At 42.8% G+C, this 27,406-nt stretch overlaps 1 protein-coding gene across 5 annotated transcripts in view; it reads left to right on the plus strand.

Moving 5' to 3' along the window:
* HIVEP2 (HIVEP zinc finger 2) overlaps window positions 1-26,318 on the plus strand; it is a 228,362-nt gene extending 202,044 nt beyond the window's left edge. For 4 of the 5 annotated variants that reach the window (XM_007656406.3, XM_007656409.3, XM_029047979.2 and 1 more), the window contains 7 exons: window positions 21-65; window positions 1,556-7,142; window positions 8,087-8,241; window positions 11,068-11,243; window positions 14,694-14,795; window positions 15,299-16,194; window positions 23,859-26,318. In XM_007656406.3, the coding sequence (XP_007654596.1) occupies window positions 1,935-7,142; window positions 8,087-8,241; window positions 11,068-11,243; window positions 14,694-14,795; window positions 15,299-16,194; window positions 23,859-24,686 (7,365 nt within the window). In that variant the 5' untranslated portion in view covers window positions 21-65; window positions 1,556-1,934 and the 3' untranslated portion in view covers window positions 24,687-26,318. The remainder of the gene's footprint in view (window positions 1-20; window positions 66-1,555; window positions 7,143-8,086; window positions 8,242-11,067; window positions 11,244-14,693; window positions 14,796-15,298; window positions 16,195-23,858) is intronic. The other variant, XM_007656412.3, reaches the window with a different exon arrangement.
* Window positions 26,319-27,406: the final 1,088 nt, after the last annotated feature.

Consider the following 27,406-nt stretch of genomic DNA (forward strand, 5'->3'; position numbering starts at 1 on the left):
TTGTTTTTGTTGGTTTTCAGGAAGCGAGAGGACAATCATGCCTAATATGGCTGTAGAAGATGCAGGTAAATAGTGTGTTCTTTTTTTAAGAAAATAATTTCAGTTTTCCGGTTTCTGCCACCTTTTCTTCAGCCCCATCCTTGTTCCACCCAGCCTTGGGTTTAGTGACTGGCAGTGTTCCCTTTTGAGTTGGGGTCCAGGTTCCCTGCTAATGTCACTGCTCTTTTCTTTTTAAAAATTTAGTCAGTTCTTTTATAATAATTGTCTTCATTATATCAGTTGTATATAACCTGATGAAAGCCTTAGGGAAGGTTCTTCTCTCAGCACGATTGTGTTCTGAGTACACGAATTGGCATAGGGAGGTTTGATGTAGGAAGAAATAATTATGTCCTCATATGGGATCTGACCATGTGCTGAGACTGTGCTGTGTTTCCCAGCCTCTGTCTTAGTTATTATGCTTTACCATTCTGTACTTGGTTCTTTTTTTGCAACTTTAAATTTTTTTAAGAGTAAAATAATAGTAAATCAGTCAATCAGGCCTTTTTATTGAGCTCTTACTGTGGGCAGAGTACTGTACTAAGAACTTGGGAGAGTACAGTGTAACAGAGTTGGTGGACACATCCCCTGCCCACAACGAGTTTACAGTCTAGAGGGGCTTATTGAATGAAGAAAATCCTACAAGTGGTGAGCATAACAATAATGGAGGAATTTGTCATGGAGGAATTTGTCTTGAAAAATGTCAGTCCCAGTGGTATATCTGGGAAGCAGTATGGCCTAGTAGATAGAGCACAGACTTTGGAGTCATAAAGACCTGGGTTCTAATCATGGCTCTGTCATTTGTTTGCTCTGTGGCCTTGGGTAGGTCATTTAACTTCTCTGTGCCTCAGTTACCTAACCTGAGAAATGGGGATTAAGACTGTGAGTGAGGATTGTGTCCCATCTGATTAGCTTGCAGCGCTTAGTGCAGGGCACAAAGTAAGTAAGTACTTAACAAATACCAAAGAGAAATCTATCCCCTGACTCATTAGCTCCTATTAAATCAACGATGACTATAACGTGATTTTTCTTCTACCCTGAGGTACTTCAAAGTACTGTGTTATAACCAAAATGATTGCAAATAGAACCTGGGAGACACTGCAGTTAAGCATAGCAAATTCTGAACTCTGTATTGGAGAGCATGAAATCCTAAATTAGTTTTTAAAATGACATTCTTATTTTTCATATTTTTAACTCCCTCATAATTATAAATACATTCTTCTCAACAAATAGAAATAGACACATCAAAGCTTCTCTGAAATGTCTAACATGGAGATGATTTGGGATGAATTTTAATTCATTAGTATTCATTCATAAAATATGTAACTTAATATTCTGTTTTATCATCCACAGGGAAATCAATATGACTAAGAATAAATCCTTAATAAAGCTTTAAAAATAATTTTTCTATTTGTACTTTTGGTGAGCATCTTCCCAGTTTGCCCATGATGTTTTAGTTTCTCTTTTTGTGTCTAAGTGCAGGAATCACTCTATACATTTTTTTTTCCTTTTCCTTCAGATCATTTCATCTTAGTGAGATTGGTGACTGAGTCTCTGCTGTAGTCTCTCAGCAGAAATCCTGCTAGATTATTCTCCAATTCAGTATTCTGTCACACTTTTCCCAATGCCATAAGAAGTCTTCACAGAGCCTCATTTAATCTTCTGATGCAAGTTTTCCTGCAATGGGCAGAACTGTGTGAGAGAGCAAGCGGGAGCATCGCCATCTAATGCCTATAGACTGCTGGGTAGAAGGTTCCAAGGAGAAAGAGAACCCGGCCAATCCGCAGAGCCCTTGAGAAAATGGGAGCAAGAAAGCTTTAAAAAGCACAGCTTTGGACACACTCCATGTGTCTTCACAGCTTTCAAGTGAACTAGCACTTAAGACCTTGTGGAACAAAATGGACTCTGGGGACACAACCATAGGGCAAAACGCTACCTCAAGGTCTGGAGAAATTGCTCAAGTACCAAGTAGATGGAGACAGGAACAATCAGCCGTTATTAAGATGAGCACTTTTGGCAACCCAGAAGGACAGAGGCCACCACCAATAGAGCCTGAAGCAATCGGAAGCCCGGCATCAGCACAACTTTTCGGTTCTGGGAAACTGGCATCATCCGGCGAAGTGGGTCAACAAGTCACAGAGAAGCAATATCCACCCCACCGCCCCAGTCCTTATTCATGCCAACATTCACTTTCTTTTCCTCAGCATTCATTGCCACAAGGGTTCATGCACAGCACCAAGCCACACCAGAGTTTGGAAGGCCACTCCTGGCCGTTTCCAGGCCACTTACAGTCTGTTGCCTCAGAGGACTTGTTTCCTTTCCACATACATGGCCACAGTGGAGGTTTCTCTCGAAAGAAGATTTCAAGTCTGAACCCTGCTTATAGCCAATACTCCCAGAAGAGTATAGAACAATCAGAAGAGGCTCATAAGAAAGAGCACAAACCCAAAAAACCCGGCAAGTATATATGTCCCTACTGTAGCAGGGCTTGTGCCAAACCGAGTGTACTGAAAAAACATATTAGGTCCCACACGGGTGAACGGCCATACCCTTGTGTACCTTGTGGTTTCTCTTTCAAGACAAAGAGCAATTTGTACAAGCACAGGAAATCACATGCCCATGCAATTAAAGCCGGATTAGTACCTTTCACAGAGTCAGCTGTATCTAAGTTGGACCTAGATGCCAGTTTTATTGATGTGGAAGCAGAAATACATTCAGATGGTGAACAGAGCACAGACACGGATGAAGAGGCCTCATTGTTTGTTGAGGGCTCTGACAAGCTGAGTCCCGTTCCACAAATCCCATTGGATATTGCCAGCAGAAGCAGCTTCCCTGGATCTTTGGAAGAATCCTTAGGAGGGCCAATGAAAGTGCCGATTTTAATTATCCCCAAAAGTGGGATTCCCTTGCCTGCTGAGGGCTCCCAGTATCCTGGATCTGACCTGCTGCAAAACCCATCTTTAAATACTAAAGCTGACGACTCTCATACGGTAAAACAGAGACTTGCACTAAGGATCTCAGAGAAAAAAGGACAAGACTCTGAGCCATCACTAAACCTCCTGAGCCCCCACAGCAAAGGCAGCACTGATTCGGGTTACTTTTCCCGCTCAGAAAGTGCGGAGCAGCAGATAAGTCCCCCAAATACAAATGCAAAGTCTTATGAAGAAATCATCTTCGGAAAGTACTGTCGGATTAGTCCCAGAACGCCAAGTCAGGAGCGCACTACCATGGGACGGAAGGGCAAGACGGAGGCCCCGCCTCATGGGAACACCAGGTTAGATGTCAAGATGCTTGAAGATCCTAATTCCCAGCTGATTCCCGGGAATGGAGACGGCCTCGACCCAAGCCAGTTGAGCTCTCTGAAATCGATCAAATTCAGCACGCAGCCCAAGCAATCCCAAACGATCACCCCGGCTGTCAAAAATGAAGCCAAGCTTTATCCATCGAATCCTCAGGGCAGTGCCCCCGTTCTCTTAGATGCTGCTGCAGATTCCTCACCACTCATTAGGAGCAACTCCATGCCAACATCCTCAGCCACTAATTTAAGCATCCCCCCGGCTTTGAGAGGAAGCCATTCCTTTGATGAGCGCATGACCGGTTCGGACGATGTTTTTTACCCAGGCACTGTTGGAATAACACCCCAGCGCATGTTAAGAAGGCAAGCTGCATTTGAACTGCCTTCGGTTCAGGAAGGGCATGGAAGCACCGAACACCATGGGAGGCCAGCCAAAAACAGCTCCGTTTCTTCTAGCAAGGCAGCTGTGGGTGAAAAGGGGGTCTCCCTCAAGGAGAAGAAATTGGCGGGGGACAGGCCTGGTTATGACTATGACACTTGTCGGAAGCACTATAGGAAGTGGGAAGAAGCAGATGTCCAGAGGCAAAACCTCAGGGATGTCCAGGGCTTGGGGGGATTAAAACCTGGAGGCGAGTATTTCATGGATCCCTCGGGGCCCTCCCAGGCAGGGCCCAGCCTGTTTGGAACAACATGTGAAAATAGAAAGCGCAGAAAAGAGAAGAGTGTCGGTGATGAAGAGGATACCCCGATGGCATGCAGTGGCACACCAAGTGCTCCATCTAGCCTGCCTACTTCAGAGTATGATCCCAAACTGCAGCTACAAGAAGGATCGAGGAGCGGAGGCTTTGCTGTTGCCAGCCATGACGGTTGTCACCCCGAGCGCTTCGAGACAGCTAGACCCCACCTGCAGACCGGGAGCCCATCTGCTGGATCCGAAGAGTCCCCAATAGGTGCTGATCTGGAGAAGACAGGAGATCTGGTGAACCGGAAGCCTCCTGGAAATGTTATCTCAGTCATCCAGCACACCAATTCACTGAGCCGTCCAAACTCGTTTGAAAGGTCTGAGTCTACGGACCTCATCACTTGCCCACCGGATAAAGCCTATTCTCCCTCAGAAACCTGTGACAGTGAGATTGCCGAAACCCCAGGTAGTCCAGAATGGGCCCCGCCAATAGACAGCATGGAGAGCGCGGGCAGACCATCTCCGTCCCAGCAACCACAGCCCTATCACATGCAGCCCAGATTGGTGCGTCAGCACAATATCCAGGTCCCCGAAATTCGGGTTACAGAAGAGCCAGATAAACCCGAGAAGGAAAAGGAAGTTCCGAATAAAGAGCCCGAAAAGCCAGCTGAAGAGTTCCAGTGGCCCCAGAGGAGTGAAACACTTTCCCAACTCCCAGCTGAAAAATTGCCCCCTAAAAAGAAGCGCTTACGTCTCGCAGACATGGAGCACTCTTCCGGGGAATCCAGCTTTGAGTCCACAGGCACGAGCCTATCTCGGAGCCCTAGTCAAGAAAGCAACTTATCCCACAGTTCAAGTTTTTCCATGTCCTTCGAGAGAGAAGAAAGCATTAGGTTTGTCACCCCACCCAAGCAGGATGAATTTGGGAAGCCGTCAGAGTTCTTAACCGTTCCGGCTGGAGCTTACTCTCTGTCCGTACCCGGACACCACCAGAAAGAAATGAGGCGCTGTTCGTCAGAACAGATGCCGTGTCCTCACCCAACTGAAGTCCCTGAGATCCGGAGCAAATCTTTCGACTATGGGAATCTATCTCACGCTCCCGTGTCCGGAGCATCATCGACGAGTCTCTCCCCATCTCGAGAAAGGAAGAAATGCTTTCTTGTGCGGCAGGCTTCCTTCAGTGGTTTCCCAGAAATCTCCCAGGCTGACCCGAGCATGGAACAGGTCATAAAGCAGGAGCAGATGGAGCACATGCATGCTGGTCTGAGGTCTGCTTGGCATCACTCCCCATCCTCCATGCTTCAATCTCTCCAGGCAGAGGATTCTGGGAAACAGATGGTCGGCGCCTGTACGCAACTCGGTAGCAGTTCCCCCTACCTTGCACAGCAGCCAGCCGTTCACATGGACAGCCCAGAAGCGTTGCTAAACCCTCTGCTCCAGCCACCCCCTTTCATTTCAGGCAAGCACCCCTCTGAACAGCCACATATATTTGGTCATCCAGAAAAGATTCCGTTTCCCCCAGTACCCAATGCCTTGTTTCAATTTCAGTATCCCACCGTCTGCATGGTTCACTTACCCGCTCAGCAGCCTCTCTTGTGGCAGACGTGTACAGACTCTTTACAGAGACGTTTTCAGCATCACTTTGTGCAGCAGTTACAGAAAGGCTATGTCAGGTCCCCCTTCCAGCCGGAACTCCACACTGGTTACCACTTGGAACCTGCCCCAGACCACACAGGAAAGAAACCAACTGACTATGCACAGGCGAAAGAGCAAAATATCCCGCATTATTCAGGAACATCTGGGCAGCACTCAAAGAATGCACTTACAAAGTTTCAGATAGAGCCGAGCCCCAACTCCACGGATTCTCCCTCCGAACAGCATCTTCCAACTGGTTTTGGATCCCAGAGCATTGGCCCCGTTCAGTCCCTACCGGGAACAGTGGTTCCTGTTCGGATCCAGACGCACGTGCCATCCTATGGGAGTGTCATGTATACGAGCATTTCCCAGATCCTTGGCCAGAACAGCCCGGCCATTGTCATCTGCAAAGTGGATGAGACCATGTCTCAGAGAACATTGGTTACCAATGCGGCCATGCAAGGCATTGGATTTAACATTGCACAGATGTTAGGGCAGCATCCAGACTTAGAGAAATATCCCATTTGGAAAGTGCCACAGACCTTGCCCCTGGCTTTGGAGTCTTCCATCCCATTGTGCTTGGCTTCCAGCACAGACACCGCCTCCACCCTTGGAGGGAGTAAGCGCATGCTGTCTCCCGCCAGCAGTCTCGAGCTCTTCATGGAAACCAAGCAGCAGAAAAGGGTCAAGGAAGAAAAGATGTACGGGCAGATTGTCGAGGAATTGAGTGCGGTAGAGCTAACTAATTCGGATATCAAAAAGGATTTCCCTCGCCCCCAGAAACCCCAGCTGGTTAGGCAGGGCTGTGCTTCCGAGCCAAAAGAAGGTGTGAGGTCCGGGACTTCCTCCTTATCCTCGCTTTCACCCTCCTCATCTCAAGACTATCCAACTGCAGGTGTGTCAGCCAATGACCCATTCCCCCCCAGCAGAGAAAAGCTTTCCAGCTTCAGTGCAACACCTCCAGGACAGAAGTCCAGTGGTGCTTCTGAAAGCCGAGAGTCCTCAGATGAATTAGACATCGATGAAACCGAATCAGATATGAGTATGAGCCCACAGAGGTCATCATTGCCACCAGCGGAAATTCAGCATGAAGAGTCAGGGAGGCAGCAGAAATTCCCAGTCGGCATGCTGGTCCAGATGGCCTCTGGCCCAAGCAGTAAAGCAGCAAACTCAACGATTCTTCTAACAGACGTGGCAGATTTCCAGCAAATTCTTCAGTTTCCCAGTCTGCGTACGACTACCAGTGTGAGCTGGTGCTTTTTAAATTATACCAAACCCAATTATGTGCAACAAGCCACCCTCAAATCCTCTGTTTATGCTTCTTGGTGCATTAGTGCATGTAACCCAAACCCATCGGGATTGAATACCAAGACTACTCTAGCACTTCTGAGGTCCAAGCAGAAAATTACCACAGAAATTTATACTCTGGCCGCAATGCATAGACCTGGAACTGGCAAAGTGATATCATCAAGTGCTTGGAAACAGCTTGCTCAGGTAAATCATTTTATTTTTTTAGTAGAAAGCTCTAGTACGGGTTAGGACAAGGTGGGATCAGCGTTGTTCCAGAAATGATCAAAAAATTAAAAAAAAAGTAAAATATAGGTCAAGAGTTGCAGGGCTCTGGTGCTCCTTAGTAATTCTTGTGAAGTTAAACTGATTTAATACACTGTCTAAAGGCTTGGATGAGGTGCATTCTGGGTTATTAGCTGTTCTTTTAACCGTAGCAATAAGCAACTCTCAATTGGGAAAAAGTTAAAGAAATACTCAAATCAGAGAGTGTGGAATTCATTTGTAAATCTTCTTAATGAAATGGAGGAATTTGTAAAGGTCCTTTCACTCAAGTTTCCTTTTACAAATTTTTGTAATGCTTATATATTCATTTTGGAATGTCTTGTTCATATAAAATATTGTAGGAACTTATAGTCTAGGATGATTGCCTTTCTCTTCTCATTTCTTTCTTGTCACCCTTCTTCCATAAGATGAGAAAATTCTCCAAATTCAGTTCCACAAGTATTTACTCTGTTGGCATGACTCTTGTTGGCCACTTTCAAAAACTCCCAAAAAGGAGCCCCAAGTGGCACAAATCACCGTGTTTGTGATCAGATTGTAGTGATTTACCTCGACACTCGGCACATACTGAGTATTTAACAGATAACACAGTTGTTGTTATTAGTGCAGAGAGCTCTGATCCTCTCAAGGAGTAGTAGTGTGTCATCTTCCTAGTGGATACTGTTAGGGCTGGTTCAGTATTTAGCAGTTTTGTGGGAAGCGCACAGGGCATGTTCCTTGCTAGGCATGTATGTTTGTGCCGGGTCAACAGGTACAGCCTCTCCATCCCTTCAAAAACCCAAAACAAAACATATGAAGGACTTGACACATGTTTTTGGCCTACCTCCTGGCAAAGAATCATGACACGGGTTTCTGTTTTTGTCTCACAGATGAAACCAGAAGCTTCATTTTTGTTTGGCAGCAAACTTGAACGGAAACTAGTGGGAAGTATCCTGAAAGAAAGAGGAAAAGGAGATATCCACGGAGATAAAGATATCCTATCCAAACAGACTGAGCCGATTCGGATTAAAATCTTTGAAGGAGGGTAAGGAAACAAAACTGGAAATTCCACATCAGTTTTCAGTAATGCCTCAGAGTAAACAAACTTGGATGTCAGTGGGAGTCAATTAAAGAGAAAAATGGTCTTACGTATGGCAGTTGGGTTTTGCGGCTCCCAGAGTAGTCCATTTCTGGGCCCACTTTGGAGGACTGACTAGCTATCAAAGAAGATAATGGAACTGGGGTCCTTCTTTTAAGGGTTGCTATTATTGCAAATATCCTTTTTTTATGTAAGTTACCGGACATCTGCTTTAAGTAGCCATGTCCATAGTTTGAGAAATGAAATAGATTAAATCAATGGGCTTTTGATATTTTCCAGATTCTTTTGTTGTCTGACATTGTCCTTGGGGACATCTTTATTTAATCAACTGCTTAATGGCTTGGTGTTTTTTAACGAGACTGTGCACACCTATGAAATGTGCTCATTTATTTTAGACTGCTAATTTTCAAAAGGAGGAATTCATGGAAAACAAAGTCCATGCTAGTAGAGATTAATTTTAAAGGGAAATTACATAAACCTATATATAATTCCATAATCACTTTTAACAGAAGTTCATCACCAATAAAATTATACAGAAGCTAATGCAAAGTGTTAATGCAGACCAACATTAGCATAATTCTTGAGACCATGGGATAACAAGCTTTTAGTAATCTTGTCAGACTTGTACATAGTAAATTTTACCTGCAGGGAAATATACTGCAAGGGAGGATTATGTAAAGACCCCAAGAATGTTGTTCTTTACAGACCTTTAAAATCCAGTGAAAGTTTTTACCCTTACAGTTTTCAAGGCCAAATCTCTCTATATATTATGTCAGACATCCCAGATCACAGACCATTTCAGTGGAATCAGAAATTCTATTTTAAGACTTTCTCTTTTTAACTGTGTAGTCCTAGCAGTCTTATACAAATTGTCTCCCAATCTCTAATGTTTAAAAAAAATTGAAAATTAAAAAAAATATATTTTCAGATAATCTGTCTACCTCTAAAATGTAATGGAGGGGCCAGGTTTTTTATCTTTCTCTGGAGACTCAGAGGGTCAGTGGGACTCAGGGAACACTCCGAGGTTCTACTGCCTTTTCCTTAGCTTAGAGAGACCTTTCAGTTCAGCTGCTGGGCTTTGTTGGGAAGGAGGAAAGTGCAGAAATTCATGCGAGCATATTTTATCTCTGAATTTTGATAATCTGCTAGGATTGTGATCACATTTTATTCTCGTTTCCCCTTCCGTGGTCCATGTTTGGGCTTTATCATAACTATTTTTAACTTAAAAATGATTGTGGTCAGGTCAATCGATTTCTTTCTCTTTTGTATCAAGGGTTTTTTTAATGTAATTGTAACTGTGTAGTGAATGGGGTTTTTGTGATGCAAATGCCATTTCTTTGAATGAATCTGATCACTTGGCTTATTAGAAGATTACAGTCATCTTTCAAAACTGATTCATCCCTTATCAAATTTGGTGTTTTTGTTTTCTGTGAATTGTGATACCACAAGGACATTACTTATTCATGTCAGGTGTATTCCTAAAATGTGCTCATTTTCCAAAGGCATGTTTACCAGCCAAGATAGTTCAATTCAGATGTTTTAATTTGAATAGGAAAATGGGTTTTCTCTCACCCAAGACAAAAGTTTCACACTGTGGTTCCTCCCAAAAGAATACTAGACCTGCAGAAGGTTTCATCAGGTCATTTCCTCGGCATCCCAAGGGTCTGTTTCATGCACTTAGTTACAGGGCATTTTGAACATAACAGGAAATCATACTTTTGGCTCTTCAGATGTCTTGCTATTTGATGACAGTATACTGACTCAAATTGTAGGTTGAATTGAGTTTTTGGGGAAGGGAGAAATTGGGAGTTCACAATAGGAAAGGCATCTCTGAGGCTCAGAGCACAAGTAATTGAACCTATAAATTTTTGAGTCAGGTGCAAATCTAATCTACTATGGCCCCATCAAAAAGCAGTTATCATCTAATGGGTTGATGCTATGTAATATTAGGAGTAGAACTGTTAGTTTCAGTCCAGTTCCAAATGGACACATTTCACCCAAGAGGCCCAGAATAGAGCTAGACAGGAATACTGAATTCTCTCCTATCCCAAAGTGGATTCCCCAGAACAGGACTGAGGTACACAGTCTCTTAAGCTTAGGGTCCATCATGGCTTCCATTGTTCAGGAAAAAGCAGAGGAGTTGAGATTTTTGGCATTATAAATCTCGTGCCCTTCAGTAAATCCACCATGAGGGAAAAATTAAGGACATTTTTGGATAGTTCTGACTTTTGTGAAATAGGAAAAAAAACATTAAAGAAGAAAAGCAGTATATTGTATCCTTACTGCACTGCTATAACTCTGGCACCAATGTGGGGAAAGAGACTGGTTGCAGACAATATTTAGTGAAGGGTTTACAATGTTACTGAATGTTTTAAACATTTCTTTGCTATACTTTTCTTCTTTTAGCCAAAGTGTTGCCCTCTTTTGCACTGACTACTGACATTTCATTGAGCACTTTCTGTGTTTTACACTGCTGCTGTTAACATTCTGCCATTCTTGGATTGTCTCAGAGAAAGAAGAGCTCCAGGGCAGACAGTCTAATTTAATCCAGTCTATTTCTGGCCAATACTAATCTGAGCAAGGAACTGGAATTCTGTGCTGCAGTATTCCCAGTCACTCAATCCCTTCATGCCTGAATTTCCAATTTAACATATCTCTTCTACTCTATAGGACTATTGGGTGGATACTTAATAGAATGACTCTAAAATATAAAATGCCATGGATACTTCTTATGGCCTATTTGAAACAATATTATTCCCCTTTTTCTAACAGATATAAGTCAAATGAAGATTATGTTTATGTTAGAGGACGTGGACGGGGAAAGTACATTTGTGAAGAATGTGGGATTCGCTGCAAGAAGCCAAGCATGCTGAAAAAACATATCCGCACTCACACCGATGTTCGGCCTTATGTATGCAAGCTGTGTAACTTTGCCTTCAAGACAAAAGGTAGGTGGCTGCCGTTACTAGCGTGGCTCAGTGGAAAGAGCATGGGCTTTGGAGTCAGGGCTCATGAGTTCGAATCCCAGCTCTGCCACTTGGCGGCTGTGTGACTGTGGGCAAGTCACTTAACTTCTCTGGGCCTCAGTTCCCTCATCTGTAAAATGGGGATTAAGACTGTGAGCCCCACGTGGGACAACCTGATTCCCCTATGTCTACCCCAGTGCTTAGAACAGTGCTCGGCACATAGTAAGCGCTTAACAAATACCAACATTATTATTATTATTACTAGAAAAAATTACCTCAGTTTACATAATCAATGGTATTTACTGAGCACTGACTATGTGCAAAACACTGTACTAAGCACTTGGGAGTGTACAATACAGTAGAGTAAGTAGACATGATCCCAGCTAAGGAGCAGCTTACAGTCTAGAGGGGGAGACGGACATTAAAATAAGTTACAGGTTGAGGAAAACAGCAGAATGTGTAAATTAGTTATTGGCAGGGAACATGTCTGCTAGTTCTGTTGTGTTGTACTCTCTCAAGCGCATAGTACAGTGCTGTGCACATAGTAAGCTCTCAATAAATAGGATTGACTGATTGATGTGGCCATAAGTGCTATGGGGCTGGGGGTCGGGTGAGTATGAGTGTCTCAGGGTACCCACCCAGATGCACAGGGAGCTGGGTACAGAGAGGAGGGCAAATAAGATAGGCAAATGACGGGTTACTCAGGGAAGGCCTGCCGATAACCCCTTCAAATGCAGATTCTAGTCAATAGGTGGTGGGATTGTTTATGAATGTGCGACTCTACAAAATGTATGTTCTTCATTGCCTGACTGATCAAAGGATGTAGGTGAGACATGGAGACTTCTTGGATAACTTAAGAGCTGTAGGCTTCTCTCCAGCCCAGCTGTCTGCAAAGGAAGTGGCATAAGAATTGCCTGGCAAATACTACTTCATGTTAAAAATGTTATGTGGTGCAGGTTATAATTGCAGCCTATTGAAATACCACAGGGCAGACAACACATTCAGGGGCAGCATAGAAGCCAAGCCTCAGCTGAAAAGAAAGCATGTGCTCATGGCCTTTACAATGGGTCAGTTTCAGGTTTATAAATAATGTAAAGATTTACAGACTCCCAGGTGGGCCACTCCATCCACAGTTGCATTAATTATGCATAGCGATCTGATAGCTTGTGTTCACATGTATTTATCGGCACAGAGAAAATCTTCCATTTGTTACCCTGAGGCTAGAGCTAATGATATTCACCGAAACTAGGATTTGTCTTCAAACCCCAAACACACTTTAGAAATCTCTTAAGATGTCTGGGTTTACTGAAAGCACATTTATGCCAGAAGCTTATTGGACCCTCTCTCTCTGGTTTTTCAGTCCTAAAATGGTTCCTAAAATCCAGTGTCATGGACAGGCAGAGACAAGTGATTTAGTGATTGGCTGGACCTTAGATTCTATGCACTAGGAGTCATCTTTACATTAGCTCTAATGGTTCTTACCATTCACCCCCAACATTTCCTACTTCTAGCACACATTGTTTCAATCCCCTTCGAGAAATTCAAGATCAGTTAAGACATCAGTTTTTGGAGGAACAAGTGTGTACGCTCTGGTGGAGACAGCAGTCAGGATTCCAAGTTGCTGTTCCTTGCTGTTATATTAAAGCATGGAGACCAAAAATATCTTTCCTCTTTTTGTGCCCTGCCCTGTTCCTTGTAAAATGGGGTTGATCAGGAGCCCTGTTCTTACCCTGTATAAAAGGATAGGGGGAAAGGAGGGCTTTTTAAACCCTGGGGGCATCTGCCGGATTAAGTGGGGTGGGAGGAAGAGGATCACATTGTGTGGTTTCTCTGTATTAGACGGGTGCCCCTGCTCATCCGTGTGGTGAGCAAAGCTATTTGGGGCTGAGTAGGCTGGTAGTGATCCTTAATGTTTACGTACCCTTTACTTCCTTGCTGATCATGAGACCACTTCAGTTTCACTCCATTCTTGAAGCCCTCTGGTTCCATGATCGGATCCTGAGGCTTTTGTTCTTCACCAGAACAAGAAGTATCCCGGCATAAATGGGCTCCATGGAGAGACTCAAGTTTAATGTGAACTACTTAAAATATAAGCTGCTCTGGCCTGGAACTCCCTCCCACTTCTTATCCAACAGACCATCTCTCTCCCCATCTTCAAAGCCTTATTAAAAGCACTTCTCCTCCAAGGAAGGGAAGCAGCGTGATCTAGTGGATAGAGCATGGGCCTGGGAGTCAAAAGGACCTGGCCCATCCTCTGCCACTCATCTGCTATGTGACCTGGGGCAAGTCACTTCTCTATGCCTCAGTTACCTTATCTGTAAAATGGGGACTAAAACTGTGACCCCATGTGAGACAGGGACTGTGTCCAGCCTTATTATCTTGCACCTAACCCCAGCACTGAATACAGTGCCTTGCACATAGTAAGCACTTTACTTGTATTAATAATGTTGGTATTTGTTAAGCGCTTACTATGTACAGAGTACTGTTCTAAGCGCTGAGGGAGATGCAGGGTCATCAGGTTGTCCCACGTGAGGCTCACAGTTAATCCCCATTTTACAGATGAGGTAACTGAGGCACAGAGAAGTTAAGTGACTTGCTCACAGTCACACAGCTGACAAGTGGCAGAGCTGGGATTCGAACTCATGACCTCTTACTCCCAAGCCCAGGCTCTTTCCACTAAGCCACACTGATGTCTGTCTCCCCCGCTCAAAACTGTAAGCCTGTTTTGGGCAGGAACTGTCTCTCTTTATTGCTGTATCCTACTTTCCAAGGGCTTAGTACAGTGCTCTGTACACAGTAAGTGCTCAATAAATAGGATTGAATTAATGAGTAATAGTATTAAAAAGTTGCCTTTCTCAACTAATCCCTCATTTTCTCTATTCCCTCTCCTTTCTGCATCACCCTTGCACTTGGATTTGTACCCTTTATTCATCCCTTCCTCAGCCTTTATGAACAGCATTTATGAACATATCTGTAACTTATTTTAGTATCTGTCTTCCCCTCTAGACTGGAAGCTCCTTGTGAGCAGGATACATGTCTACCAGCTCTGTTATATTCTAACCTCCCAAGCACTTGGTAAAGTGTCCTGCACACAATTGATTGAATAGGAAGATGTGAGAACTGGCAAGACTGATTCTTCCTTTTGAGAGTTCTGGCTTGCAGTAGAGAACATGTGGGAATCCAGTTCACTCCAGAACTCTCAATGTTGAATAGTTCCAAGCCCCCAGATCTGAATCAAACCAGTTTCCCAGATCTAGGGCTGGCAATGGCACTGAGTCAGAGTGGAGAAGATTCCAGGCCTGCCCTTTTAGAGCTGGGAAAGATAAACAGCATTGACCAGTGTAGTCTCTGAGTGAATACCTTCACTGTTGGCATCCAGGAAATGGCCAGATAACTGGTAACACATTATCTCATAACTGTGCCTTTGTGCAGGAAATCTGACAAAACATATGAAGTCCAAAGCACATATGAAAAAATGCCTAGAACTGGGAGTATCCATGACATCAGTGGATGATACCGAAGCTGAAGATGCAGGTATGTCACAGTGGGTTAATTTAGCGTGACTGCCCTTGCAGTATGCAAATGAATCGTCCACACTTTGGCGCTGGGGTTAAGGTGGTAAGATATGTTTAGCATTTTTTAGGGGAAAAGAAAGCTTTTTACTTTTCACTTAAGCAAGCACTAAATTTAGAAAATAAATTTGATGCATTGAGTAACTTGAGGCCCAGCTGAGGTGGTATATGCAGTTACGGTGTGACTGGAAAAAAGGATCTTACTATGAAAATGTGAAAATGTCTCTTCCAAGCACCATGCTTGGAACCTGTTGGCTCTTGATAGAGAGAACAGTGTTTGCCTCCCATTTGAAAAGCCATGAGACTATTGAAAATATTTTATTGTGTTAGCTAAGAGGAGATCAACAAGCAAATCGAGACAGATCTGTTGATGACATCAATTGAAATCTGTTTTCCCCGGTCTCTAGCATATAAGACACTGCATGGTCTGTACTGGTCTCCACTAACTTTCTTCCATTGTTTCAGAAAACATTGATGATTTGCACAAGGGAGCAGAGAAGAATAGCATGTCAGGATTATCAACCGATCATCAGTTCTCCGATGCCGAGGAATCGGATGGTGAGGATGGAGATGACAATGATGATGACGATGATGATGAAGATGATTTTGATGACCAGGGAGATTTGACACCTAAAACAAGATCGAGAAGCACCAGCCCACAGCCTCCCAGATTTTCTTCTTTGCCCGTGAACGTGGGGGCAGTACCCCATGGAGTTTCCCCTGACAGCTCCTTGGGACATTCTTCCCTGATTAGTTACTTAGTCACTTTACCTAGTATTCAGGTTACACAGCTGATGACACCTAGTGACTCATGTGAAGTGTCACGGATGACAGAGTATCAGAGGTTTTTCCATAGCAAAAGTACCGACTCGGAGCCAGACAAAGACCGGTTAGACATACCCACATGTATGGATGAGGAGTCTATGCTTTCCTCAGAGCCCAGCTCGTCTCCTAGAGACTTCTCACCCTCGAGCCAGCAGTCTTCACCGGGATATGACTCTTCACCCTGTCGCGATAATTCACCAAAGAGGTATCTAATGCCCAAGGGGGATTTATCACCTAGGCGGCACTTGTCCCCAAGAAGGGATATTTCACCCATGAGACATCTTTCACCCAGGAAAGAAGCCGCATTGAGGAGAGATTTTTCATCCAGGGATGGTTCGCCCAGGCGCCATCTGTCACCGAGGAGGCCGATGTCACCAGGGAAAGATATGGCTGCCAGAAGAGATCTCTCTCCCAGAAGAGAGAGAAGATTCATGACCACCATAAGAGCACCGTCACCCAGAAGGGCTACATCCCATCACCCAGCATTGTCCATGGGGCAGTACTTGCAATCTGAGCCAGTTTTACTGGGGCCTGCAGTAAGTATTCAATTCTTTCTTTTTTTCATTTTTAAAAAAGGTTATTTTAACCTAGTAGATTTTTCTTAATACCTTGAAATCGTTGCCTGTTAAGTACACTACCATAAACTTTAACTAGCAAAAAAGAAAATGGAGATCTGAAAATCACCCAAAACAAGAGGGGAGAATATTGGACATTTACAGGGAATTTAAGTTGGTGAGAAGGACTTGTGCCTCAGTCAAATGGCTTAATTTCTGTATCGTGATTCAAAAATCAACTCAACACCTTCTCCTAAAAAAAAGAGGTTTTTGAAACCAAGAAAAAGTATTTCTCGGAGCTGTGTGGCCTCCAGTATATCTTTTGAGCTTCCTTTCTGTTCCTGCCCTCCTCCACTGATGCTGAAAAATATTTTGGGCATTATTCAAACCATCTTTAATAAGTGTGTGTATGCGTATTGGTAGAAGGTGTCCTTCTGCCTTTCAGGTTTGGATGACACTGCTGATGGTGACTTGTGTATTGGTGTTTGTGATTGTAGCTGGTGAAACATATCTGACCTACAATTTCTTCCATATCGGAAACATGCAAAAATTGCCACTTGCTGCACCGCGGCATTTGTTCCACCTGCAGCCTTCTTTATTTTATTCCTTTTTATGTCATAGTGTTCTGGAGCTATGTTTTAAGAGCACCATCCTGGTTCTAAATGCAGCGAGGCATGCTGGTCAGGCTCCTGTGCTGTCTCCCAAGGGTCCTTGACTACACTACATTATTTGCAGTTGGGATTCCTCATGTCTGTAAAACATTTCTGCCCCCTTCCCTGGTTACAGTTTCATCACTTCAGCTCACCATTCAACAGCTCCCGTTGTCCATTCTCCTTCCTTGTCCATTGTAGACCCTGCTATCTCTCTGCTGCTCAAAGCTTTGTTCTGTAATGTTAAAAGCACTTTGTTGAGGCAGTACTATTTCTCTCCTATTCATAGTGGGTTTTTTTTCCTATTTGCATATTTTTCTGAATGCTACCTTCTGTGGCTTCTTTTGAAAGTCTTTTGGAACCACGTGGACTTTAGCGAGGCAGGTTAGGCAAGCAATAACATTGCTCCAGTTCTGGCTCACTGCTGCCCTGAGATTAGATTGATTCTTCCTCCATCTCCATTTTTATCAGCCGCGAACTTCTTCCCTCTCAGTGGTGAGAATTGAAGTGTGAGCTTAAACAATTAGTCACCTCTAAACGTTAGAATTGGGCCCCTTCAGCACACTCCCAAACATCCACATAATCTCTCCAGGATGTGCAGTTTTGCAGCCCAAAAGTACATAACAACCAGCATCCATTTCTCTTTAGCAAATAAAGTAAGAAAACAAAGCAAGAAAATTGTCTTTAATTCAGTACTTGTGGCATCTTGAAATCCCAGATTGGGAACAGGGGGGCCTCTGCTGTTAGCACTGTTGCAGTGCGAATAGGTAGCGACAAGTATTCTGAACTGCTCCAAAGCCAATTTTTGAGATTGTATTGTTTTCACTGGTACCACATGTAGTACTGAAGGCTTAATGATGCTGAGGCGTGCATGGCACGCCATAGATGCCATCATGGCACATGTGAAAATATTTACCCTGTACTGTGAGACTTGAGTGTGTTTGAGATGTCAGACCAGCTTTGATGGAGTACAATTTTTAAAATATGCCTTTAGTGCTAGGGCATAGCTATTACACAGATAGCAGCAATCCACAGTAACCTTGGGTAAGGCAACAGAAAGGAAAGATCAAAAGGATTCATCTAATTTGGAGGAATACAACCTCAGAAAGAACCCTGTGACAAGTAAGATCATTTTTTATTTTCCAATATTTGCCTCAAAATGTTTTGCAATATCTGTCTTCTGTGTGATTTAAAGAAAATGCAGAGGTCTTAGAAACTGCTGAAAATTAAATGAAATTGACAGATCTTAAGACTAATAGTAGGGCTAACACATAGTAACCCTCCCGATAAACTTTTTTGGAAATGGAAAGGTTGACATCAAGCCCCATAATAATAATTCTGATGTTACTAATACTGATGTGAATACCTTGTTGCTGTTTCGTTTAAAAGAGCTCACAGTGTACTAGGCACGGAAGATAACATAGGCACTGCACAGTCCTTGCTGTCTTAGAAACCTCACAGACAATGCTAGCATTTGTTTCTGGTGAGTGAAGGAAAGCATTAAAATGACCATTCTTAGCAAGTTCCTACAGGCTGTGGAAGAATGATCTGTACACTTGCAGCAGTGATAACTACACAGCTTGTGAGGGACCCATTTTATGTTGTCAGACAGCACCAGGATTCTGGCTTTGGTATGATGAATGGCTATCAGAGGGCCAGGATATGTGAACACTTTAGGAATGCAGAATCTTTGCTGCAGTACCTTAAATCACTTTGATGTTCTGCCTGGAAACAGTGACAGCCAAAGGGGGAAAAAGGGGGAAAACCACACAAGACAGTATCCTGGAGCTTATGATATGCCTTGTGTAAACATGGCCACACTGCAGTTACTGATTTTTTTAATCTGAAAGTTAATTGCAAATATGGGAAAGGAGAAAGTGTTGATAGGGTGAGGAGGCAGGTGGTGTGTGTGTGTGTGTGTATAACTATATCTACCTGGAATAGAAAGGTAGAACAAATTATTTGACATTGATTTTCTGTTATTTTAAAGTCATCAGTTTAAACAGAAGAATGCTAATAGCTGGTTTCAAAAGTGTAAAATATGTAATTAACTTGTATTTTTGCAAATAATTAGAAATGTATCGTGAAAATTTTTGGAAAATCTTGTTTTCCATTTTTTGACAAAAGTGAACAGTAATGTAAAGTTTGCCTTTTTTAAAAAAAAAAATCAATGCTTTTGGACTAAATTTCTAACCTCTGACTGAAGGTGAATTATTTTGGAAATTTTGAGAGAACTACAGGGAACCAGTTTGATTTATTCGTGCTTTTAAGAAAGTTTTTCCACTTGAACAATTTAAAGTTTTGTTCATGATTTCATTTGTTTATAATTTTTCCCAACAGAGCATTGTATGTGCAGGTATAAGGAAATTGAGGCAACTTATCTGGCCAAAAAAAACTATAGAGGGAAAATTGGAGGGGGGGCTGGTGTCAGGGGGAGGGCAAGGGGTGTTTGCCTGAATGATGAGAAATTGCTGTCTATATTGAATAATTTCTCAGTGTTACATAATTCTCTACTTCCCTTGACCTGGGTAGATGAAGCCTTATTTGACTTAGAAACTTTAAACTTTTGCCATGTATTGTCCTTTCTGAACTTGGAAGAGGAACATTTGATGACAACTGTAAATGACCCAAATGTCCCCCATCCATTCACCAAATAGAATTGGTCTATGTAATAGTTACAGTGTTTCCATGACTATGATGTTTTCCAAACATAAAGTGTGTTTGATAGTTATGTAGTTTGGCTGGAGTTGGAATCCCAGCTTCTTGGCTGGAAAGCCCTACCATAGTTCAGGAATAAGGGGAGACACCCTGACCCAATTTCCAGTGTTTGTCATTTCTGTGACTTATATTGTGTCAGGTTAGAGTTATTTGGCCAGTTCTGTGCTAATCAGAGGGTGGGAGTGAACCAAAATCTTCTGAAGTAGAGAATAGTTCCTTTGTTTCTTAGGATAAATAAGGCTTCTAAATTTCATGTTGAAACATCTTCTTCCTGCAAGATATCATACAAATATTAAATGGTAGCATCTCACATCAATTAGAAGAATTTCAGATACTTGGGAAGGAATGGTATCCCCTTTGATACTCACTCAACAATCTATTGGTAGAGTGATTGTGTTATAATTGTTATTATTATTATTATTATTATGTTTGTTAAGTGATTACTGTGTGTCTGTTTTGAGCACTGGGGTAAATACAAGTTAAATAGATCAGACATAGTCCCTGTCCCACATGGGGCTCGCAGTCTAAGTAGGAGGGGAGGAAAGGTATTGAATCCCCATTTTACAGATGAGGAAACTGAGTCACAGAGAAGTTAAATAACTTACCCAAGGTCACACAGCAGGAAACTGGCAGAGCTGGGTTTAGAACCTAAGTCCTCTGACTCCCAGGCCACTAGATGATGTTGCTCAAATATATTTTTATTGATATCTATAGTGAATGGGTCTATTCCATAATGCATATGTACATATGCTCTCTATAATTACTCCCCAGTCAGAATGAAAACTAATTTGACCATAAAATAGATCCATATGCAGTTTTCATCACGTGTCTTTCAGCCTCTGACTAGAAAGGAGAATTCAGAAGTGGAGATAAGATCATAAAAAATAAAAAATGGTTCTGCCTTATCCATTACATAGGTTGACAGAGGTGTTTGAATAACTGGCTGATTCCAGCCCTTAATAAAGGCAGTGTCTACATGCTAGCAATGCAGGACCAAAATATCACAGCATACATGAGTTATAACTACAAGTTTTCCAACATTTTTTGAGCCCTGGTGTTTGGTGTTTGGTCCTTGTTTTGTGCTGCTCCAGCCGTATTAGCCAAAATAGAAACGAACTGGGGAGATAAATGGAGTGAAAATGAATTTTAAAATACAGATAAAACTCTTAAAGAATAGCATACTGGTCAGAAAATTATTCAGAAAAAGGATAGGAGAAAATGGCTAGTTGAAGTAAAATGGCCCATTTCAGTGCATAGCAACAGCTAATCCTGTTTCTGTTCCTGAGTGATCAATAGATGTGATCACTGAAGGCTCAAGTGTGAATCTTTCAAACAGAGCTTGAATAAAATCTCATATGGAATTTGCACATACCTTTAAAAAAAATCTTCATTTTCATTATTCTTACATTCAAATTGATAAATCAAATCCAAACAGTAAGTACCCTAGGAAATGTATTTTGTTGAAGAGAAATTCATCCTCATTCCTATCTTAATGAGAAAATGTGAGTCATTTGGAATATATTTTGAATAAACAGCCCAGCCAATCCCTTTAAGATCGATCATTCCACTCTGACCTTTCTCTTCAGACCAAGGGAACAAATTCTTTTCAGATTCCTTACTTTTTAATTTGTAAGATTCATAATTAAGCTTTCTATCTGCTGTGCTCTATTACATCATATATTCATGGTTTTCTTTGTTGTTTCTTTCCCTTAGCTCAGCTCCTCCGTAGCTATCTAGTCTGACACCGGATGCGATGAGAGTGATTGGGAGTCAGTAGCTAAGGAAACAATCTGGCACACTAACACTGACGAAGTGAAAAAAACACACTATATTTTCACTGGCTGAGTAAGTCTGGAAAGGCCAGTAACTTATAGGATTTCAAAGGCAGACCCAAGAGAGTGGAGATGTAGCCCCTTCAGTGCCAACAGGCTAGTTGTGAGAGGAGGACTCTTTCCCTAAATCCTCGGTTGATTTTCTTTATTTGGAGAAACTGCATTCAGCACTCAGGGAGCCTCTTGCAGAATTTAAGCTTTTTTATTTTTTTACAAGCAAAATCTCTCCCTCAGTCCTTCTTTAGGCCTAAGAGATCCTCTTGATTATAGGTTTGTTGAGCTCATGTCACTCTGCCCACACTTCCGGTGAAGTGATTTGTGTCCAGCATGAGTAAGCTACTGTGCAATGTGAGAATCAGGAAAAAAAGTGGCATTAGGTAGCAGAGGTAATGAATCATTAACTGTTCTTAAATCAGCCACCCTATATAGGGTTAGGGGGTGATAAATGCTTTAAGAATAGCAATTTCTTTCAATTGTAGAAGTTAAAAGTTCCTCTCAAGACCACAGATCACCTAGCCTAGCACCGTAGACTAACACAGGTATAAGTGGCCTCCTCCTACAAAGCAGACTGATTCACGTTTTGACTGCTCAAATATTCAGTATTCCAGAACACTTATGGATACTATCATCGAAACCCAGATAATGATTGTTGTAGCTTTTTGGTGGCAATTATTGCATTAGATAGCCATGTCACATTTAACTAGGAATTAAATATATAGACACCAAATCAATGGGTTAATTAGTCAAGTGTATTTATTGAGTGCTTATTGTGTGTAGAGCTAAGACTGTGATACCAAAGAGGTGGTAGACACGTTGTCAGTAGTCACAGGTATTTCTTGAGGGGCCATAGGATGCAGATCATTACACTGGACAAATTTTCAAAGACAGAAATGGAATTTGAGCTCCTTGATTCTCCTCAGTGGCCCTGGAGCCCCTGTGGTCCAGTTTGAACATTTGTAATCACCAAAAAATACTACCCAGTCTAAAACAACCTAAAAAATCCCCACCTCTAGTAACAGCAATTAAGGGAGAGAAAAAATATACAAAGGAAAGGCAGTCTCACAGATGGCTGCCATTTCCAGATTCAAGTCGGGCATTATTATGGTTATTATATTTTTTAGGACTACCATTGCCCGAAGCACTGGACAATGGGGAAAAGTACAAGGATATTACTTGAGATTTAGTCCCTAGCCCACAGCGGTTCGTAATCCAAAAATCATTATTGGATTGTGTGTTGGGTTCATTTTGTTTTCCACAGAAAGTTGTTCTCACCACAGCTGACACTGATATAGCTTTCTGTGGTCCCGTAGTGTTAAACTTCTTGAAGAAACTAGGAATCAAGTCCAAGGACTCATGGTCCTAAAAGATGCCAGTGGCAGTTTCTATCAGATGCACTTTTCATTCATTCTTTCATTTAGTCGTATTTATTGAGTGCTTACTGCAGGCAGAGCACTGTACTAAGTGCTTGGAATGGACAATTCGGCAACAGATAGAGACAATCGCTGCCCAACAACGGGCTTACAGTCTGAAAGGAGGAGACAGACAACAAAACAAAACAAGGAGTCAGGCATCAATACCATCAAGATAAATTGAATCATAGATATATACACATCATTAATAAATTAATAAATTCACTGGTGGCACATTGGCCCCACCAAGATGGGGAAAAGTTTCCCTGTAAACTAACGCTGCTTCTGCTCTACCCCTTCTGTGGAGAACTTCAGGGCTTTGGTTTCAGCATCACATCTGTAGAAAATCAAAAATGTAAAATCAAATCTGCTGAGCATCCAAAGAGGCAGTACTCTTTCTTAGTAAGTTTAACTTACATAAATCCTAGCTGCCTTGTTAGAGCTAAGATAGTAGAAGACAAAAGCAAGTGGGATTTTAAACAGGAAAACCCAAATGTGGTTTTCTCTCCTCCAACATAAAAAGAGCATCCCTGGAACAAGGGGCCTTAACACCAAGTGACCCAGCATACTGTTGCTTGAAAACAAATAAAAATAACCTCATCTCTGAGGCTGAGACTTTGTGGGAGACTGGGAAAGATTCCTGAAAAATTCCTTTGGCTTTGTGAAGACGAAAAGAAATCACTAAGAACAAGAGAAAGATTGAGAATGTCACTGGGAGAGTTTCATATAAGAACCCTTAGCTCCTAGGTATATTTGTATATTCAACTGTACAAAGAATTTGTTCAGTTATAACATCCTGAAATGCTTGCCCTTCCCCCTGTGCCCCCATTACACTGTAAGTCCCATGAGGATAGGAACTTTTTCTTTCGCTTCTGGGATACTTTCCCCTGTGCTCAGTGCTCTGGACATAGTAGGTGCTCAGAAAGGTCTACTGTCCAATTAGATTCAATCTGGGAATGCTCAGTGCACTGGGAACGCTGAGATGGAGCAGTGAAGATTTTGCAGTTGATCGACATCCCTTTTGTTTCTTTTTGCAGGGCTTACGAAGGGGACTGCCACAGGCTCCGTTCTTCGGTCTCTATGGGGAAAAAGAAGGGGCCCTTGAGCATGCCAGCCCTGGCCCCTTTCCCGAGGGCCCGACCGACTACATCTTCAGTCATCTTCCACTCCACTCCCAGCAGCAAGTTCGGGCTCCCATCCCCATGATGCCCGTTGGGGGCATCCAAATGGTCCACTCGATACCCGCCGCCATACCTGGTTTCCATCCTCCCCCCACGATGCCTCTGCCCGTGGAGGGCTCTGAGGAGAAGCGAAGAGCTCTGGTGGAGAGCATCGCAAAGGAACCCTACGCCATTTTAAAGCCCCATGAGAGACTCACTTCTCATGCTTTGCACTCACCCGCTCCCTCCAGCAACCCCTCCTTGCCCTTGCTATTACTGAAACAGAGCACTTCTGAAGACAGCTCGTATGCCACCGAGAGGGAGCAGGAGGAAAACATTCAGACTTGCACAAAAGCCATCGCCTCACTCCGGATTGCCACAGAAGAGGCCTCTCTGCTTGGAGCAGATCAGCCATCCCGGGGGTTGGAGCCTCACCAGAAACCTTCAGAAAGTGCACATTTTGGCATTCGGCACTTTAGTGGGCCTGAGGCAGGCCACCAGACCTGCACCTCAGCCACCCATCCTGACTTGCACGACGGTGAAAAGGACAATTTTGGCTCACCCCAGACTGCATTAGCTCATTCCACCTTTTACAGCAAGAGTTGTGTGGATGTCAAACAGTTAGGCTTTCACTGCAGACAAGAATCACCCTCAAGCACACAGGAAGGACTCGATCCCTCATCAGAAAAGAGTAAACTACATTGATCCGAGATGCATGGAGACTTTTGCCCATACATTTACCCATGTTTTTTCTAGAGATAGAAGTAATCAAGTTTCTAGCATGCCTGTCCTAAGTTACAGTAGTTTGCTATTATGTCTACTTTTGTTATATCAAAAGAATTAGATAAAATTACAAGTCATCATGAGCCTGACCAAAATGAAATTTGAAATTATCCTCCCGGGTCTGGTACTTTTAAATTGTACAGATGTTTGTGCCTTTTCTTTACTTTGCTTATATTCTTATAAGCATTTTTTAGCAGTAATTTGTACATATTTTAGAATTTGTGTATCTGCTTTGTAATAAATGTAATTTCTTTCCTTTTTTGGACACTTGGATCTAAATGATGTAAAGCAAAACAGCATCAATATATATGTGAGGTTGCACTAAAACATATTTTTATAAGATTAAAACTGAACAGCTTTTATGTACAGCTCTGATTCTGTAATACTAATATTTATTTACTTTGTTTCATAAATTGTACATTTTTCTTAATGTTGTGGATTGCTTTTCTATGTGAAGCATGGGATTTACTGTTGCGTAATTAGAACAAAAATGTATATTGTAAACAAGATATTTAAACTAGAGTATCTTATCTTATTCTGCACTTATGCATTAGTTACAAAAAAAGATAAAGGTTGTATCAGTCAGTTCATAACTCTTGTCATTTTTTTTGGTCTCTTGTTTGCTGGATTGACTATAACTTAAGTGCTGATGTGATTTTAAACCGATAGTACCGTAAAGCATTAAAGTAAAAAAATGTGCTATTGTGAGTTTTTTCAAAGCTTTATAAATCAACTATAAATATATTAAAAGTATTTGGTCTTATGTGAAATGTGGATCTATATACGCATCTAAAAATTATGGGAAACATTCCGCCCCGTGTAAATATGTACAAGTGCATCACTGGTACAGTTTTATGTAATGCTCAGTTGGACACTGGGTTGCCACATACCGATACTGGAGTGTCTAGAAGAATTAAAGTGACAAAGCACATCTGACTGTATAGAACCTGGTTTTCGGCCGGCCCCGGTGGCTTGCCAAACAGTGCTGGGCACTGTGCTTGGGGAAGACCTGGGTGTGGGGGTTTCCCTGGGACTCGCTGCAGCAAGTGGCGAAGTTTCTCAGGTGACATGCCGTGTGGGGTGGGGGGGGGGCGGGAAAGTGGGGTGGCTGGGGAGGGGCGAAGAGGGCGAGGGACACCTACTTATTGCCTCTACTGCCAGCGGGTCCCTGCAGTAATAGTAGGGTGGCACCAGCGCTAGGGGAGTGGCTGCCCTTTGGCCAGGGACAGAGGATTACATCCCGGCCAGCGGAGGGATAAGCTATTAGCTGTGGCCTGGAGGTGGACCGAGAGGATGTCCTGAGGATGCCGTTCAGAATGGTTTCCTTGAAGTAGGAAGGGAAGGCAGGGATGTCCGGAAGTATGGAAGAAGTGTGGCGTGGGGGGGGAGGGTACAATTACACATACACACACACACACACACACACACACACACTCTGGGTTATCTTTGTGCTATTTAGTGGATTATAATTCTGTGAAACCAAGTTTGTATATTGAATTACATTACATTAAGGAGTGTTCTTTAAAAAGAAATAAATATTCAATTACATGCATACATTGTCTAGCTCTCATGTGTTTTCCTTCTTTTTATTTTCCAAATTGAGTTGAGGAAGCACCTGGAGCACTGCCGCTTGCCATCTGTACTTTTGACGTCCAACTGCAAGACTTCACCACTTGTGGGTTGTTGGCGTAGGCGTGGGTGTGTGGGCACATGCGCGGGTGCACGTTCAGCAGGGGAAAACAGGCCTCACCCTTTGGCCACCAGCTGGGGTTGACTTTAAAGTCAAGGACATTGAACGTAGATCCCGCTGTCCTCCCCCGTCTCCTGGGTGCTGGTAGTGGTGGTGATGGTGACGGTGAGGGCCGCGGGATGGGTGCCAGCTGTTGACTCATCCAATCTTGAAGAGAAGCAGGATGTTTACTTGATTCCAAAATGTGTGCAGTCAGATGCCCACATGTTAAAGGAGGAGTTGGAAAGAAAACAAATGAACCTCTTACCCCTCCCCGTACCTCACTCTACACATACCCAAAATCCCATTGGCAAAATGCATCCTTTAGACTGCAGAGGTGTGAAAAACTAATAATAATAATAATAATCTTGGTATTTGTTAAGCGCTTACTATGTGCCGAGCACTGTTCTAAGCGCTGGGGTAGACACAGGGGAATCGGGTTGTCCCATGTGGGGCTCACAGTCTTCTTCCCCATTTTACAGATAAGGTAACTGAGGCCCAGAGAAGTGAAGTGACTTGCCCACAGTCACCCAGCTGACAAGTGGCAGAGCCGGCATTCAAACCCATGACCTCTGACTCCCAAGCCCGTGCTCTTTCCACTGAACCACACTGCTTCTCTAACGAATAACCAAAAGACAAAGAGCCTGTAAAAATGACCCACAATGACAAGTGGTCTAAGAAGTGGAGGCCAGAAGTGGTCATAAGAAATCAGTGTGCTCCTTTATTAAAATCCCACATTGGTGTATTGATAACTTACCTGTTTTGATGAATTTACAAAAGCAAAGTGACACGGATGTTTCCATCCTGGAATCAATCAATCTATCAGTCAACTTGGAATCAACTAATGCCTTGCGTAAAGATCATTTATAACACTTGTCAGGATGCCTTTAGTGAATGTGTTTTTCAGTCAAAT

Source organism: Ornithorhynchus anatinus, chromosome 2 (assembly GCF_004115215.2).
Source record: "Ornithorhynchus anatinus isolate Pmale09 chromosome 2, mOrnAna1.pri.v4, whole genome shotgun sequence".
In the NCBI taxonomy this organism is placed as follows: Eukaryota; Metazoa; Chordata; class Mammalia; order Monotremata; family Ornithorhynchidae; genus Ornithorhynchus; species Ornithorhynchus anatinus.